Here is a 12407-nt window from a genome sequence, read left to right on the forward strand (position 1 = left end):
GAAAATAGTTTTTGCTGGTTAGGGAACCTAAAACGCCATGAGAGGACACACACAGGAGAAAAGCCATACCACCGCTTCCAATGTGAAAAGAGATTTTCCAGATCAGGGGACTTAAAAGCGAATAGACACAGAGCTTAATGTGAGTTTTCTTGAGTAGCACTCCTGATCTTGCGCTGATAGTGCGCTGTAATATTCAGAATACATTGTGAAAATCTAAAATCTGAGCTCACCATTTTTGCTCCAGGCAAATATACTACATCCATAACTAGCAGTTTCCTCATCAGGAGGGAGGTGTTTATGCAATCAAATTGTGTGCGCATCGCCCTCGTGCTGCAATTTTAGCAAACACAGAAAAGGGCCGATTTTGGAGGCCAAAAGTCGTCTGGCACAGTGCTTAGGATTTCAACAACTTGAATAACTTATTTCTAGCCTACAATCATCGATGTTCCTACTAATGTGAAAACAAGACAAACTAGAACTTTCTCACTTGACTGTCTTAAGATAATTGTCAAATAATTTTAACATTCATTACAGATGTCAATTGTTGTACAACATCATGGCTACGCTGTTGGCACCACCTTTTACTATGGATTTCCGCTGTTGTGGGCCTTTAACCATCTGCCTGACTCTGTTCACACAGGAAAGAGACGTGACTATCTTGGATCCTCTGGGGAGCCTCAACAACCTCATGATGCTGACAAGGCAGAGAAAGGTCTCTCCAGATCTGAACTCCTCAAGAAGCACCAGCAGAGACCCACAGGGAAAAAATCTCACTGCTGCTCTGACTGTGGGAAGAGATTCACCTCTTCAGCAGGCATGACAATTCATCAAAGAATCCACACAGGAGAGAAACCTTATAGCTGTGATCAATGTGGGAAGAGATATCTTACATGTAGCAGTCTAACTAAACACCAGAGAACACACACAGGAGAGAAACTTTTTAGCTGCTCTGACTGTGGAAAGCGTTTTGTTTCTTCAGGATGTTTAGAATCACACCAGAGAACACACACAGGAGAGAAACCTTATAGATGTGATCAATGTGGGAAGAGTTTTGTTACTTCTAGCAGTCTGACTAAACACCAGAGAACACACACAGGAGAGAAACCGTATAACTGTAAACAATGTGGGAAGACTTTTAGTCAGTCATTCAGCCTGATATCACACCAGAGAACACACACAGGAGAGAAACCATATAGCTGTGATCAATGTGGGAAGAGTTTTGTTACTTCTAGCAGTCTGACTATACACCAGAGAACACACACAGGAGAGAAACCTTATAGCTGTGATCAATGTGACAAGAGATACTCTAGCAAAAGATCTCTGATCAAACATCAGAAAAAACATACATGAAGGAGTTGTTTCACGATATCAATGAAATAAAATCTCAAAATGTAGAATGTTTTAACATTGTAGTAGGAGTATTTTAAAGTCACAATGTAGAACCCTAAACGTTTGCCCCCTGTTCAATAGATTTCAGCGTGATATGGATATTAGCCTCGGGGAAAAAGCCAGGCTCTGAAATGGAAGAGTACTATTAATGTGGTCTAACAAAATGTGACTAACAAAAAAAGAGTTGTGTTGCACTTACCGCGTTGGCGACCCACTTAAATCAATATGTAGCTAGCTGTTTTCTACAAGTTGTCTTCTAACCAGTGATGGACACATTATTCCCAGATTCCGTGTGGTTTTTGAGCTGTTAGTTTGATGAGTGATGACAAATAAGTGTTCCATTTCTCCCAAATGTAGCTGACTGTCTTCTGCAGGTTGTCCTCTAACCAGTGAGGTAACAGATATCTCCCATTTTCATTTATTTTTTTAGCTGTGTTAGTTTCAACAGCACGTACAACCTGATTTCCCCCCTATTCGAAATCGGGGATTTATTGCTACTCATCAAAACAACAGTGTTTCTGTTTTGACATTTCACACAGGTGCGGGGGGTTGCCTTAATCAACGTCCACGGCAAGTTACAACAGATTTTTACATTGTCAGCTCCGGGATTCAGATCCAGCAACCTTTCGGTTACTGGCCCAACGCTCTAACCACTAGGCTACCTGCCACTACTGAAGAAGCATGTCTCAAATCACCTACTCATATTTCAAACATCCAGCCTGACAAAAGATACATGTTTTTATTATTCCATGCTGCACCAAACCATGGGACGGTTGAGCTAACGTAGGCTAATGCAATTAGCATACGGTTGTAAGTTACAAGAACATTTCCCAGGACATGGATATATCTGATATTGGCAGAAAGCTTAAATTATTGTTAATCTAACAGCAATGTCCAATTTACAGTAGCGATTACTGTGAAAGAATACCATGCTATTGTTTGAGGAGAGTGCATAATTTTGAACATGAAAATATATTAAAAAACATATTAGGCACATTTTAGTAGTCTTGATACATTTTTACAGAGATGCAATGGTTCATTGGATCAGTCTAAAACGTTGCACATACACTGCCATCTAGTGGACAAAATCTAAACTGCAACTGGGCTGGAGTAATACATTATGGCCTTTCTCTTGCATTTCAAAAATGATGGTACAATTTTTTTTTACAAAAAACGGTTGTTTGATTCTTTGTATTATCTTTAACCAGATATTTTCTGTTATATTCTCCTACATTCCTTTCACATTTCCACAACTATCAAAGTATTTCCTTTCAAATAGTACCACAAATATGCATATCCTTCCTTTAGGGCATGAGCTTCAGACAGTTACATTTTGGTATGTCATTTTAGGTGAAAGAAAGGGGGGGGGGGGGCATATCCTAAGTGAATTATTGCCAATACATATGAACAAAGGGGTGTACATTTGGTGTTGATATTTTATATTTACAATTCATGTAATATTTAGTAATCATGATTATTTATGCAACCAACTGACAATTTTTGGGGACAAATTATATTGACATTGTTGCCCTGCTTTTAGAATATCAGGGTTCATTCTCAGATGTGCCAACCCAAATGTAAAAGAGCATGACATTGGGGACTGGGCCCCGATCCAACAACATGCCTTTCGAGTGAACCCTGAAAAGAGAGAGAAGCTCCGCAGTGAGGTGGAAAGTAACTACAGATATTGCAGGAGTTTCCTCTTGAAATCAGACATGTACGTGGTAATGACAACTTGGTTGCTGTTTGTCTCAAGGGTGGGCAGTCAAAATGTTTTGTGTTCTGCATTGAGCCAGTGAGTTGCCATGGATCACAATTTATTTTGATTTTCCGTATTGGAGATGAGTTATGTTTGGGCTCGTTCCAAGGGGACGAGAGTTCTAGAAGCTAGTGAGTTTTAGGAAGACAAGAGTTCTGGAAGCGAGTGGGGAAAACATTTTTTTTCTTGTTTTTAATTATTGACAGTCAGGTGACACCATATTTATATTGTTGAAGTTGAAGCATTGTAGTTGATTATAATGTGAAATGGAAGTTGTTTTCTGTTGGTTGTAAGCATTCTCTTACGGTGTTACAGTCTTTGGTTTTGAGGTTTGGATTTTAGCACGTATGTCTCATTAGCTCTTAGGACGCACTGATTGGTGTCACCTCGTTAGTCAGTATGTGTTACACCTGTGCTGGCTTGTCCATCTCATTAGTGGTAAGGTGTTTCACCTGAGCTGTTCCAGGTTCTATTTAATAAGAGTGTCTGGCCCTGTGCTACAGTTGTCTTGATAGATGTGGCGAGTCAACAACTTTAGTTGCACTACCGTTTTGGTTTGTTGCTTGTTTTTTAGTTTGTGGGTTTTTCTTTTGTTTTCCTCTTGGGCAGATTTAGTGGGTCTCATGGTGGGTGTCTTTTAGGTCCCAGTTGTTGTTACTAGTCAACTTTCCATGGACAATGAGTGCAAAACTGCAAGATTATGTTATAATACTTTTATTGCCTCAAATGGTTGTTTTATGCAACAGAATAGAGGGTTCTTATAACTATTGTGTCTGTGTGTTCTACTAAGGATGGGCCTCTGGGAGAAAATACTGACCGGAGATATACAGTATCTTTTGGGTGATAAAACCTAAAGAGACCGCATTCCAGAGCATGAGTTAATGTTTCTGTTCTATATGGTATCAGGAAGAGACAACCTCAGGGCCAGACCCTGGTCTCTACACAAAGAATACTGTTTTTACAGCAGATATTGTCTGCTGAGAATAATACGTATCTTTCATACAAATCTTAATCTTGTGACCCGTTCTATACATCTGTTGTTCGTCATGTAGTTTGAAAGGGGTGTATCTTGGCTATAAAAGACCTTTGTATCGTGGCTCTCAACGAATCATCTGGGGGTGATTCGTCGACCAGCTATCATTATCGTAGTGGACTCAATTGATTCACTTTATATTTGTGTGTTGTCTTGACCTGCTCCATTATTAAGTGATTAAAGATTTAGTTTAAGAATAACTCTGACTTGTGTGATAAGTTTGTCTCTCCTCATTTGATATTTAAGAAATTAACCACCACATTTGGCGACAGGGATGTGAATCTTCACTTGGTGACACTTGGCGCTCCTGACAATCTGGGTAAATGGTGCATGAGAGATCCCTCTAAATTGTGATCTCAGGGAGACCACAAAGAAATGTGGAAATATTCCTGCAGGTTAAAATATTGTTGAAAAAAAACTAATTGACGAGGTATGTTTGGGAATAGCATTGTGTGACTGTGATATGAGAGTTGTGTTCCTCCTAGAGATCTATAGTTCCTCACAGAGATCTATGCTTAATCAGATGATTGACATTTGGATAATAACCTTTGATAACTTTATATTGGGGTTCCTTCACTGCCCATCATAGGATATCACGGGGTGGTATTGAGAGTGGGATGGGGGGGGTTGCATGGTTGTTGTGAGTACCTAAGAATTTCTAACATTTTATATGGATTCTGTGAATATATGAAAATATGATGAATTGTATGTGTGTATAATCGATTATGGGCAATTGTCTCAGAAACTGATTGGAGTGTGTCCACTTTAGGTTAACTTACCCTAACGATGTAACTATAAAACGCTTACTGGATTTTCTCCATCCGGGCACTACATTTGAAATGAAATATGCCCAGTATGAGAGGAATTAGTGGGGAGGGGGTTCTTCCAAGTATGAAAGGAGTAGGGGGGAGGTATTCCCAGTATGAGAGGAGTTGGGGGGGAGTGGTTCTTCCCAGTATGAGAGGAGTTGGGGGGGGTTCTTCCCAGTATGAAAGGAGTAGTGGGGGGCGGGGGTTCTTCCCCCTTTGAGAGGAGTTGGGGAGGTTCTTCTAAGCTATTAATTTCCCTCCACAAGGGGGCATACATGTAACATTTCCAAAATGGGATAGTATTGTACATGTCATGTTTCCAAAAGGGAATAGTATTTTACATGTAACGTTATGCCCCCTTGTGAGTTAATAGTATTGCATGCTGTAGCAGGCTATATAAAGAGGAAGACCTCCATTGACGATTCAGTTCGTTGTAACATCTCGTCTGGACAGGTCACCATCCTTAGTTAGTTAGTTAACGTCAACTAAGCTAACGTCAGCTAGTTCATTATCACAAAAGTGAGAACTTCTCTAGATTGGAAATTTACGTTAATGAGAGTGTAAAGCCATGTTGGCTTTTTCGAAACGATATACAATATATGGTAAAGTATATAGTTGAGGGAATAATCCAAACCTAGTGAACTGAAGTTGAACCTGGCAGTCAGCTGCTGCTGCTCCAATACAGTATGAGGTGAGACGGTGAACTGAAGTTGAACCGGGCAGTCAGCTGCTGCTGCTCCAATACAGTATGAGGTGAGACGGTGAACTGGGCAGTCAGTCATTCATTTTGAACTATGAGTCTGGTCTAACAAATGTTATTTGTCACATGCACCGAATACAACAGGTGTAGACCTTTCAGTGAAATGCTGATTTACAAGCCCCTAACCAGCAATGCAGTTTTTTTTAAGTACAAATTAAAATAAGAAATAAAAGGAAAAAGTAATTAAAGAGTAGTAGTTAAATAACAATAGCTAGACTATATACAGGGGGTACCGGTACCGGTAACAAAGGGGACTTCCTCTGACACTGCCTGGTATAGAGGTCCTGGATGGCAGGAAGCTTGGCCCCAGTGATGTACTGGGCTGTACGCACTCCCCTCTGTAGTGCCTTGCGGTCGGAGGCAGAGCAGTTCCATACCAGGCAGGGATGCAACCAGTCAGGATGCTCTCAATGGTGCAGCTGTAGAACCTTTTGAGGATCTGAGGACCCATACTAAATCTTTTCTGTCTCCTGAGGGGGAATAGGCGTTGTCTCCTCTTCACGACTGTCTTGGTGTGCTTTGACCATGATAGTTTGTTAGTAAAGTGGACACCAAGGACGCTCTCTACCCGTTGATGAGAATGGGGGCGTGCTCGGTCTTCCTTTTCCTGTAGTCCACAATCATCTCCTTTGTTCTGATCACTTTGACGGAGTGGTTGTTTTCCTGGCACCACACGGACAGGTCTCTGACCTCCTCCCTATAAGCTGTCTCGTCGTTGTTAGTGATCAGGCCTATCACTGTTATGGCATCGGAAAACTTAATGATGGTGTTGGAGTTGTGCCTGGCCGTGCAGTCATGAGTGAACAGGGAGTACAGGAGGGGGCTGAGTACCCCTGAGTTGAGGATCAGCGTGGCAGATGTGTTGTTACCTAGCCTTTAAAAACATGAGCTGGCTCACACCCAGAAAAATAGTTTGTGTGGAGTTGCTGACTAACGGTGAATAAACTATCAAAATAAAGAAAGTGGAACACTCCATATATAAACTCCCAGCAATTTAATGGGTATTTACCAACGTTTCGGGCATCACTGTGCCTTCCTCAGGGTAATGTCGTGAATACTTGAACCAGGTTATGTAGACAAACAGTGCAATTAGTGTAACCAATGACAGTAGTGAGGGGTGTGTCATAATGATTAAGTTAATTAAAATGAATTAGTGAAATTGTTAAAAAATAGTATATTGCATATTAAATATAATACACTATTGTTATCATATAGAAACATCATGGAATATCGTACATCATATTAGCATCAACATACATTATTGTTCCATTCAAATTCACATAATAAGGATATTTCATATTTTCAAGTTCAGAAGTCAGAACCCATCACCTGCTATGTAAAAGAGACAGAATAATGCACAATGGTCAATCCTATCCGGGATCCTTGGGACATCCCTACCCTATAAACCCTACCTTAACCATTTTAAATGTCAACTTCAACGGGCTAGGGATGTCCCAAGGATGTATCTCTACCTGAAAATACATGATCTAAGTGATTGATAGTTGGTATTCAGCAGTCATGAAGCCTAATTTACTTTAATGAACTACTAAAATAGTGATTTTGTCAGACAGCATAGACAGCAGCTCTACACTTTATTGACTGACTGATCCAGTCATCCTTCCATGCCCCCTCAGCCTTCCTCTCCCCTGAAGACCCAGTGAGGGTGTAGCTCAGTCAGAGAACTGTTGAAGGACTGGTTAGGAAGAACACTTCTACAGCCAGAGAGGTGAGAGGTCACACATGGTTTAGATGGTAAATATCTATGTTGCCTTAGTGGTTCATCACAAAAGCAAAAGGTAATATGTTCCATCTATGTTTATTTACATTAGTGCAAATTGACCACTGATATTGGTGTAATTTCTCAACCCTTTTAGCTGAATGAAAGTTAATTTCCCCTCAGACACACACATTTGTTCTTTGTTATTATGAAGGTCATTTGTGCCAAAGGTACTTTTCCCCACTCATTCACACCGCTTATGCATATTCAGTGGCCTGACCGTGTCCAGACAATGTCAAAGGCCCATCCTGGTAGATCTGAACCTAATGCAGCTCTGCGTGATCAGATGCCAGAAGTCACATTTAGGTGCCAGGTGTAACTGAGGCCAAAGATGCTCCATATGCATTACTTTGAGTGTTTTATATAATATAACTAAATGTGTTTCTTTCTTTGTTACATGGGCAGTCAATAAATGGAACGGCAAGGCCACAGAAACATAAGCAGAGCTGTGGGAGACCACCTCAAGCCCCTGGTAGAGCCAGGGGTGGTGTTTACCACTCCACCACACCTTCAGCAGGCTGGAAAAGTGGGATTGGTACTGTTTTTCATACTAAGATGGACCAAGATACGTGTTGCTGTTACACATATTTGTTCATTGGATTGACTTAAGTCTTGATTGGTCGGTCATTGGGTTCATTTGTCTTAAAATATGTTCAAATCAAGCTTTATTTATGCAGTACATTTCAGATATGGATGCAACAAAGGCTTCATAGGGAAAAAATACGAAAATAAACAAATATTTAGTACACAAACATAAGATAAAAAAACTGGGAAAAAAACAGACTAATTAGCATTGATTAAAATATGAATTGGATGCAATATCCAATCCAAAATATAGGCTTGTTTTTAGGAGGGGCTCTGAATGTTGACGAGTAACAAAAACTGGGACCTAAAAGACACCCACCATGAGACCCACTAAATCTGCCGAAGAAGAGTCAAACAAAAGAAAAGCCCACACCTAACTTAAAGACAGGAAGCAAACCAAAAACGTAGCGTAACTAAAGGTGTTACCGCTCCACATCTATCAAGACAACTGGAGCACTGGGCCAGACACTCTTACTTAGAACTTGGACCAGCTCAGGTGAAACATCTTCCCACTAACGAGATGGACAAGCCAGCAAGGAGTAACACATACTGACTAACGAGGTGACACCAATCAGTGCGCCCTACGAGCTATAAGGATTAAAAGTCCAACCTCAAAACATAAATGGAAAAACCAAAGCCTGTAACACCTCGCTGACAACAATAAAAAAATATATATAAAAAAACATGTAATTCGAAATATATTTTTCTACAATGTAATGGTTTGCTTCTAGAACTCTGGTCTCCTTGAAACGAGCCCAAACAAAACGAATCTCCAATACAGAAAAACGTGCAGTCAAAATCAATTGGGATCCATGGTCACACACTGGCTGAACGCAAAACACAAATGTTTTTGACTGCCCACCCTTGAGACAATCAGCAACCAAGTTGTCCTTACCACAGACATGTCTGATATCAAGAGGAAACTCCTGCAATATCCGAAGTAACTTTCCACCTCACTGCGGGGCTTCTCTCTCTTTTAAGGGTTCACTCGGAATTAACCCTGATATTATAAAAGCAGGGCAACAATGTCAATATAATTATACCCGAAAATTATCAGTTGGTTGCATAAATATTTATGATTACTAAATGTTACATGAATTGTAAATATGAAATATCAAAACCAAATGTACACCTCTTTGGCAACAATTCACTTAATGGTGATGCATGGAATCATAAAACAAGACAGTCAGCTACATTTTGGAGTGATGCATTTAAATTTAGGGGTCGCGAAACAAAGGAACACAACACTTATTTGTCATCACTCATCGATATCATGTTGAAATCAATTGTGCGAGAGGAGGGAGAAGTAAAAACTAACAGCTCAAAAACCACACATAATCTGGGAATAATGTGTACATCACTGGTTAGAGGACAATTTGTAGAAAACAGCTAGCTACATTTTGAAGTGTGCATTTTGATTCCAGTGGGTCACCAACGTGGTAAACAGCTGGTTACATTTTGAAGTGTTGCATTTTGATTCAAGTGGGTCACCAACATGGTACAGTAATTGAAACACAGCTCTTTTTGTGTTAGTCACTTTTTGTTAAATCACATAAATAGTACTCATTCAATTCAGACCCTGGATTTTTCCAGAGGCTAATATCAAAATCATGCTGAAATCAATTGAATGGGGCAAACATTTAGGGTTCTACATTGTGAGATTCCTTAAAATACTCCTACTGCAATGTTAAAAACATTCTACATTGTGAAATTATTTAATTGATATCATGAAACAACTCCTTCGTGTATTTTCTGATGTTTGATCAGAGATCTTTTATCAGAGTATCTCTTGTCACACTGATCACATCTAAAATATTTCTCTCCTGTGTGTGTTCTCTGGTGTACTGTCAGATCGCTAGACTGAACAAAACTCTTCCCACATTGATTACAACTAAAGGATCTCTCTCCTGTATGTGTTCTCTGGCATATAGTCAGATTGCTAGATGTAGTAAAACTCTTCCCACATTGAATACAGCTATAAGGGTTCTCTCCGGTGTGTAGTTTCTGGTGTGATTTCAGGGAGACTGACTGAGTAAAACTCTTTCCACATTGATCACAGCTATGAGATTTCTCTCCTGTGTGTGTTCTCTGGTGTAGTTTCAAAGACTGTGATGTTGAAAAGCTTTTCAATTTGTTTAGGGAGGTTGGATCCAATGTGGAGCATGGTATAACTATCTTTAAGACGGAGAGCAAGGCTGACGTTTTACGTATTCCCAACCAATTGTGTTTTTTTTTATAGGGTTTAAATACAATCAGGGGAAACGAGGCACAGGTGCAAATAATAATGGGGATCAAGGGAAAACAAAAGGTCAAAAGGCACAATGGGGGCATCTAGTGACCAAAAACCGGAACAACCCTGGCCAAATCCTGACACATGGTTAGCAGATGTTAATGCGAGTGTAGCGAAATGCTTGTGCTTCTAGTTCCGACAATGCAGTAATAACCAACAAGTAATCTAGCTAACAATTCCAAAACTACTACCTTATAGACACAAGTGTAAGGGGATAAGAATACGTACATAAAGATATATGAGTGAGTGATGGTACAGAGCGGCATAGGCAAGATACAGTTGATGGTATTGAGTGCAGTATATACATATGAGATGAGTATTTAAACAAAGTGGCATAGTTAAAGTGGCTAGTGATACATGTATTACATAAAGATGCTGTAGATGATATAGAGTACAATATATACATATACATATGAGATGAATAATGTAGGGTATGTAAACATTATATTAGGTAGCATTGTTTAAAGTGGCTAGTGATATATTTGACATAATTTCCCATCAATTCCCATTATTAAAGTAGCTGGAGTTGAGTCAGTGTGTTGGCAGCAGCCACTCAATGTTAGTGGTGGCTGTTTAACAGTCTGATGGCCTTGAGATAGAAGCTGTTTTTCAGTCTCTCGGTCCCAGCTTTGATGCACCTGTACTGACCTCGCCTTCTGGATGATAGCGGGGTGAACAGGCAGTGGCTCGGGTGGTTGTTGTCCTTGATGATCTTTATGGCCTTCCTGTGACATCGGGTGGTGTAGGTGTCCTGGTGGGCAGGTAGTTTGCCCCCGGTGATGCGTTGTGCAGACCTCACTACCCTCTGGAGAGCCTTACGGTTGTGGGCGGAGCAGTTGCCGTACCAGGCGGTGATACTCTCGATTGTGCATCTGTAGAAGTTTGTGAGTGCTTTTGGTGACAAGCCAAATTTCTTCAGCCTCCTGAGGTTGAAGAGGTGCTGTTGCGTCGTTTTCACCATGCTGTCTGTCTGGGTGGACCATTTAAGTTTGTCTGTGATGTGTACGCCAAGGAATTTAAACGTTCCACCTCAGTGATAAAGGTATGGGTTTCTGGGTAATCCACAGCAGGTTTATGGAGAATTGCTGTGGCTAAATTGAAAAATGAATGGTCCAGGGATAGAAATGTAAAAAGTTGACATTACATCATAAAATCCACCTTTTACATCATACATTAACAATTTATGTTTTAGTTACTACTGTTGTTGGTTTGGCATCAAATAAGCCTCTCTTTATATGTTATTTGCCAAATCTCCGTTTTCCATGTGGGTTTTATGCTAAAGTTACCTCTTTCAAGTTGGTAGCTAACTGGAAAATGCATCTTCTTTAGGAGTTCCATTTTTTACCCTGTCGACTGCTGATCATTCATCCACACTGTGTGTCCCGTCAATACAGGTAATGTATGACAAATGTATAAAGTCTATGTTTTATAAACTTATGAACACCAGCCAGTTTATTATCCCGGTTTTGTTAGTTGAGGTGTATTATACTTCTTCGCCACCAGAGGGGGACATTGAGTCATATTTCAGGTTATTTTGATATATTTTAATACTAAAATGGATGATAGTTTATTCTGATGCAGTGAGTATTAAACACATGGAAACAATGTATTCATTTTTATTATAGTAAATTAAGAATTATTAGGAATTGTTAAATCCACTATACGATCACAATGACTTTGTTAGACATTTCAATTGTTTTATTGTTAGTATATTATAGGGCAGATTTATGGAGAATTGTTGTGGGAGTGCTATTTATATCCCGTCACTACTGATCATTCATCCATACTGTGTGTGTCCCATCATTGCAGCTTTGGAAATAAATGAACTATCCATCCGTTGCTCCTTCCTGTGTTGACTCACTGACTTGTGGCACGGGACCAGGAAGGTCACACTAGGTCCATATCTAGCTCAAGTTTGCAAACATTAACCACACCTCATGCTTTTCATGAACTGTGTGGTTGTGTTATCTAGTGGGAACCCGTTAACAGGGTAGGCGCTGGTGCC

At 40.0% G+C, this 12407-nt stretch overlaps 1 protein-coding gene across 3 annotated transcripts in view; it reads left to right on the plus strand.

The window, feature by feature from the left end:
• Positions 1 to 4375, plus strand: part of LOC118386785 (gastrula zinc finger protein XlCGF17.1-like) — a 96209-nt gene extending 91834 nt beyond the window's left edge. For all 3 annotated transcript variants that reach the window (XM_052523449.1, XM_052523448.1, XM_052523450.1), the window contains one exon: positions 641 to 4375. In XM_052523449.1, coding sequence (XP_052379409.1) covers positions 641 to 1350 — 710 coding nt within the window. In that variant the 3' untranslated portion in view covers positions 1351 to 4375. The remainder of the gene's footprint in view (positions 1 to 640) is intronic.
• The last annotated feature ends 8032 nt before the right edge of the window (positions 4376 to 12407 follow it).

This window comes from Oncorhynchus keta, chromosome 8, assembly GCF_023373465.1.
Source record: "Oncorhynchus keta strain PuntledgeMale-10-30-2019 chromosome 8, Oket_V2, whole genome shotgun sequence".
Taxonomy (NCBI): Eukaryota; Metazoa; Chordata; class Actinopteri; order Salmoniformes; family Salmonidae; genus Oncorhynchus; species Oncorhynchus keta.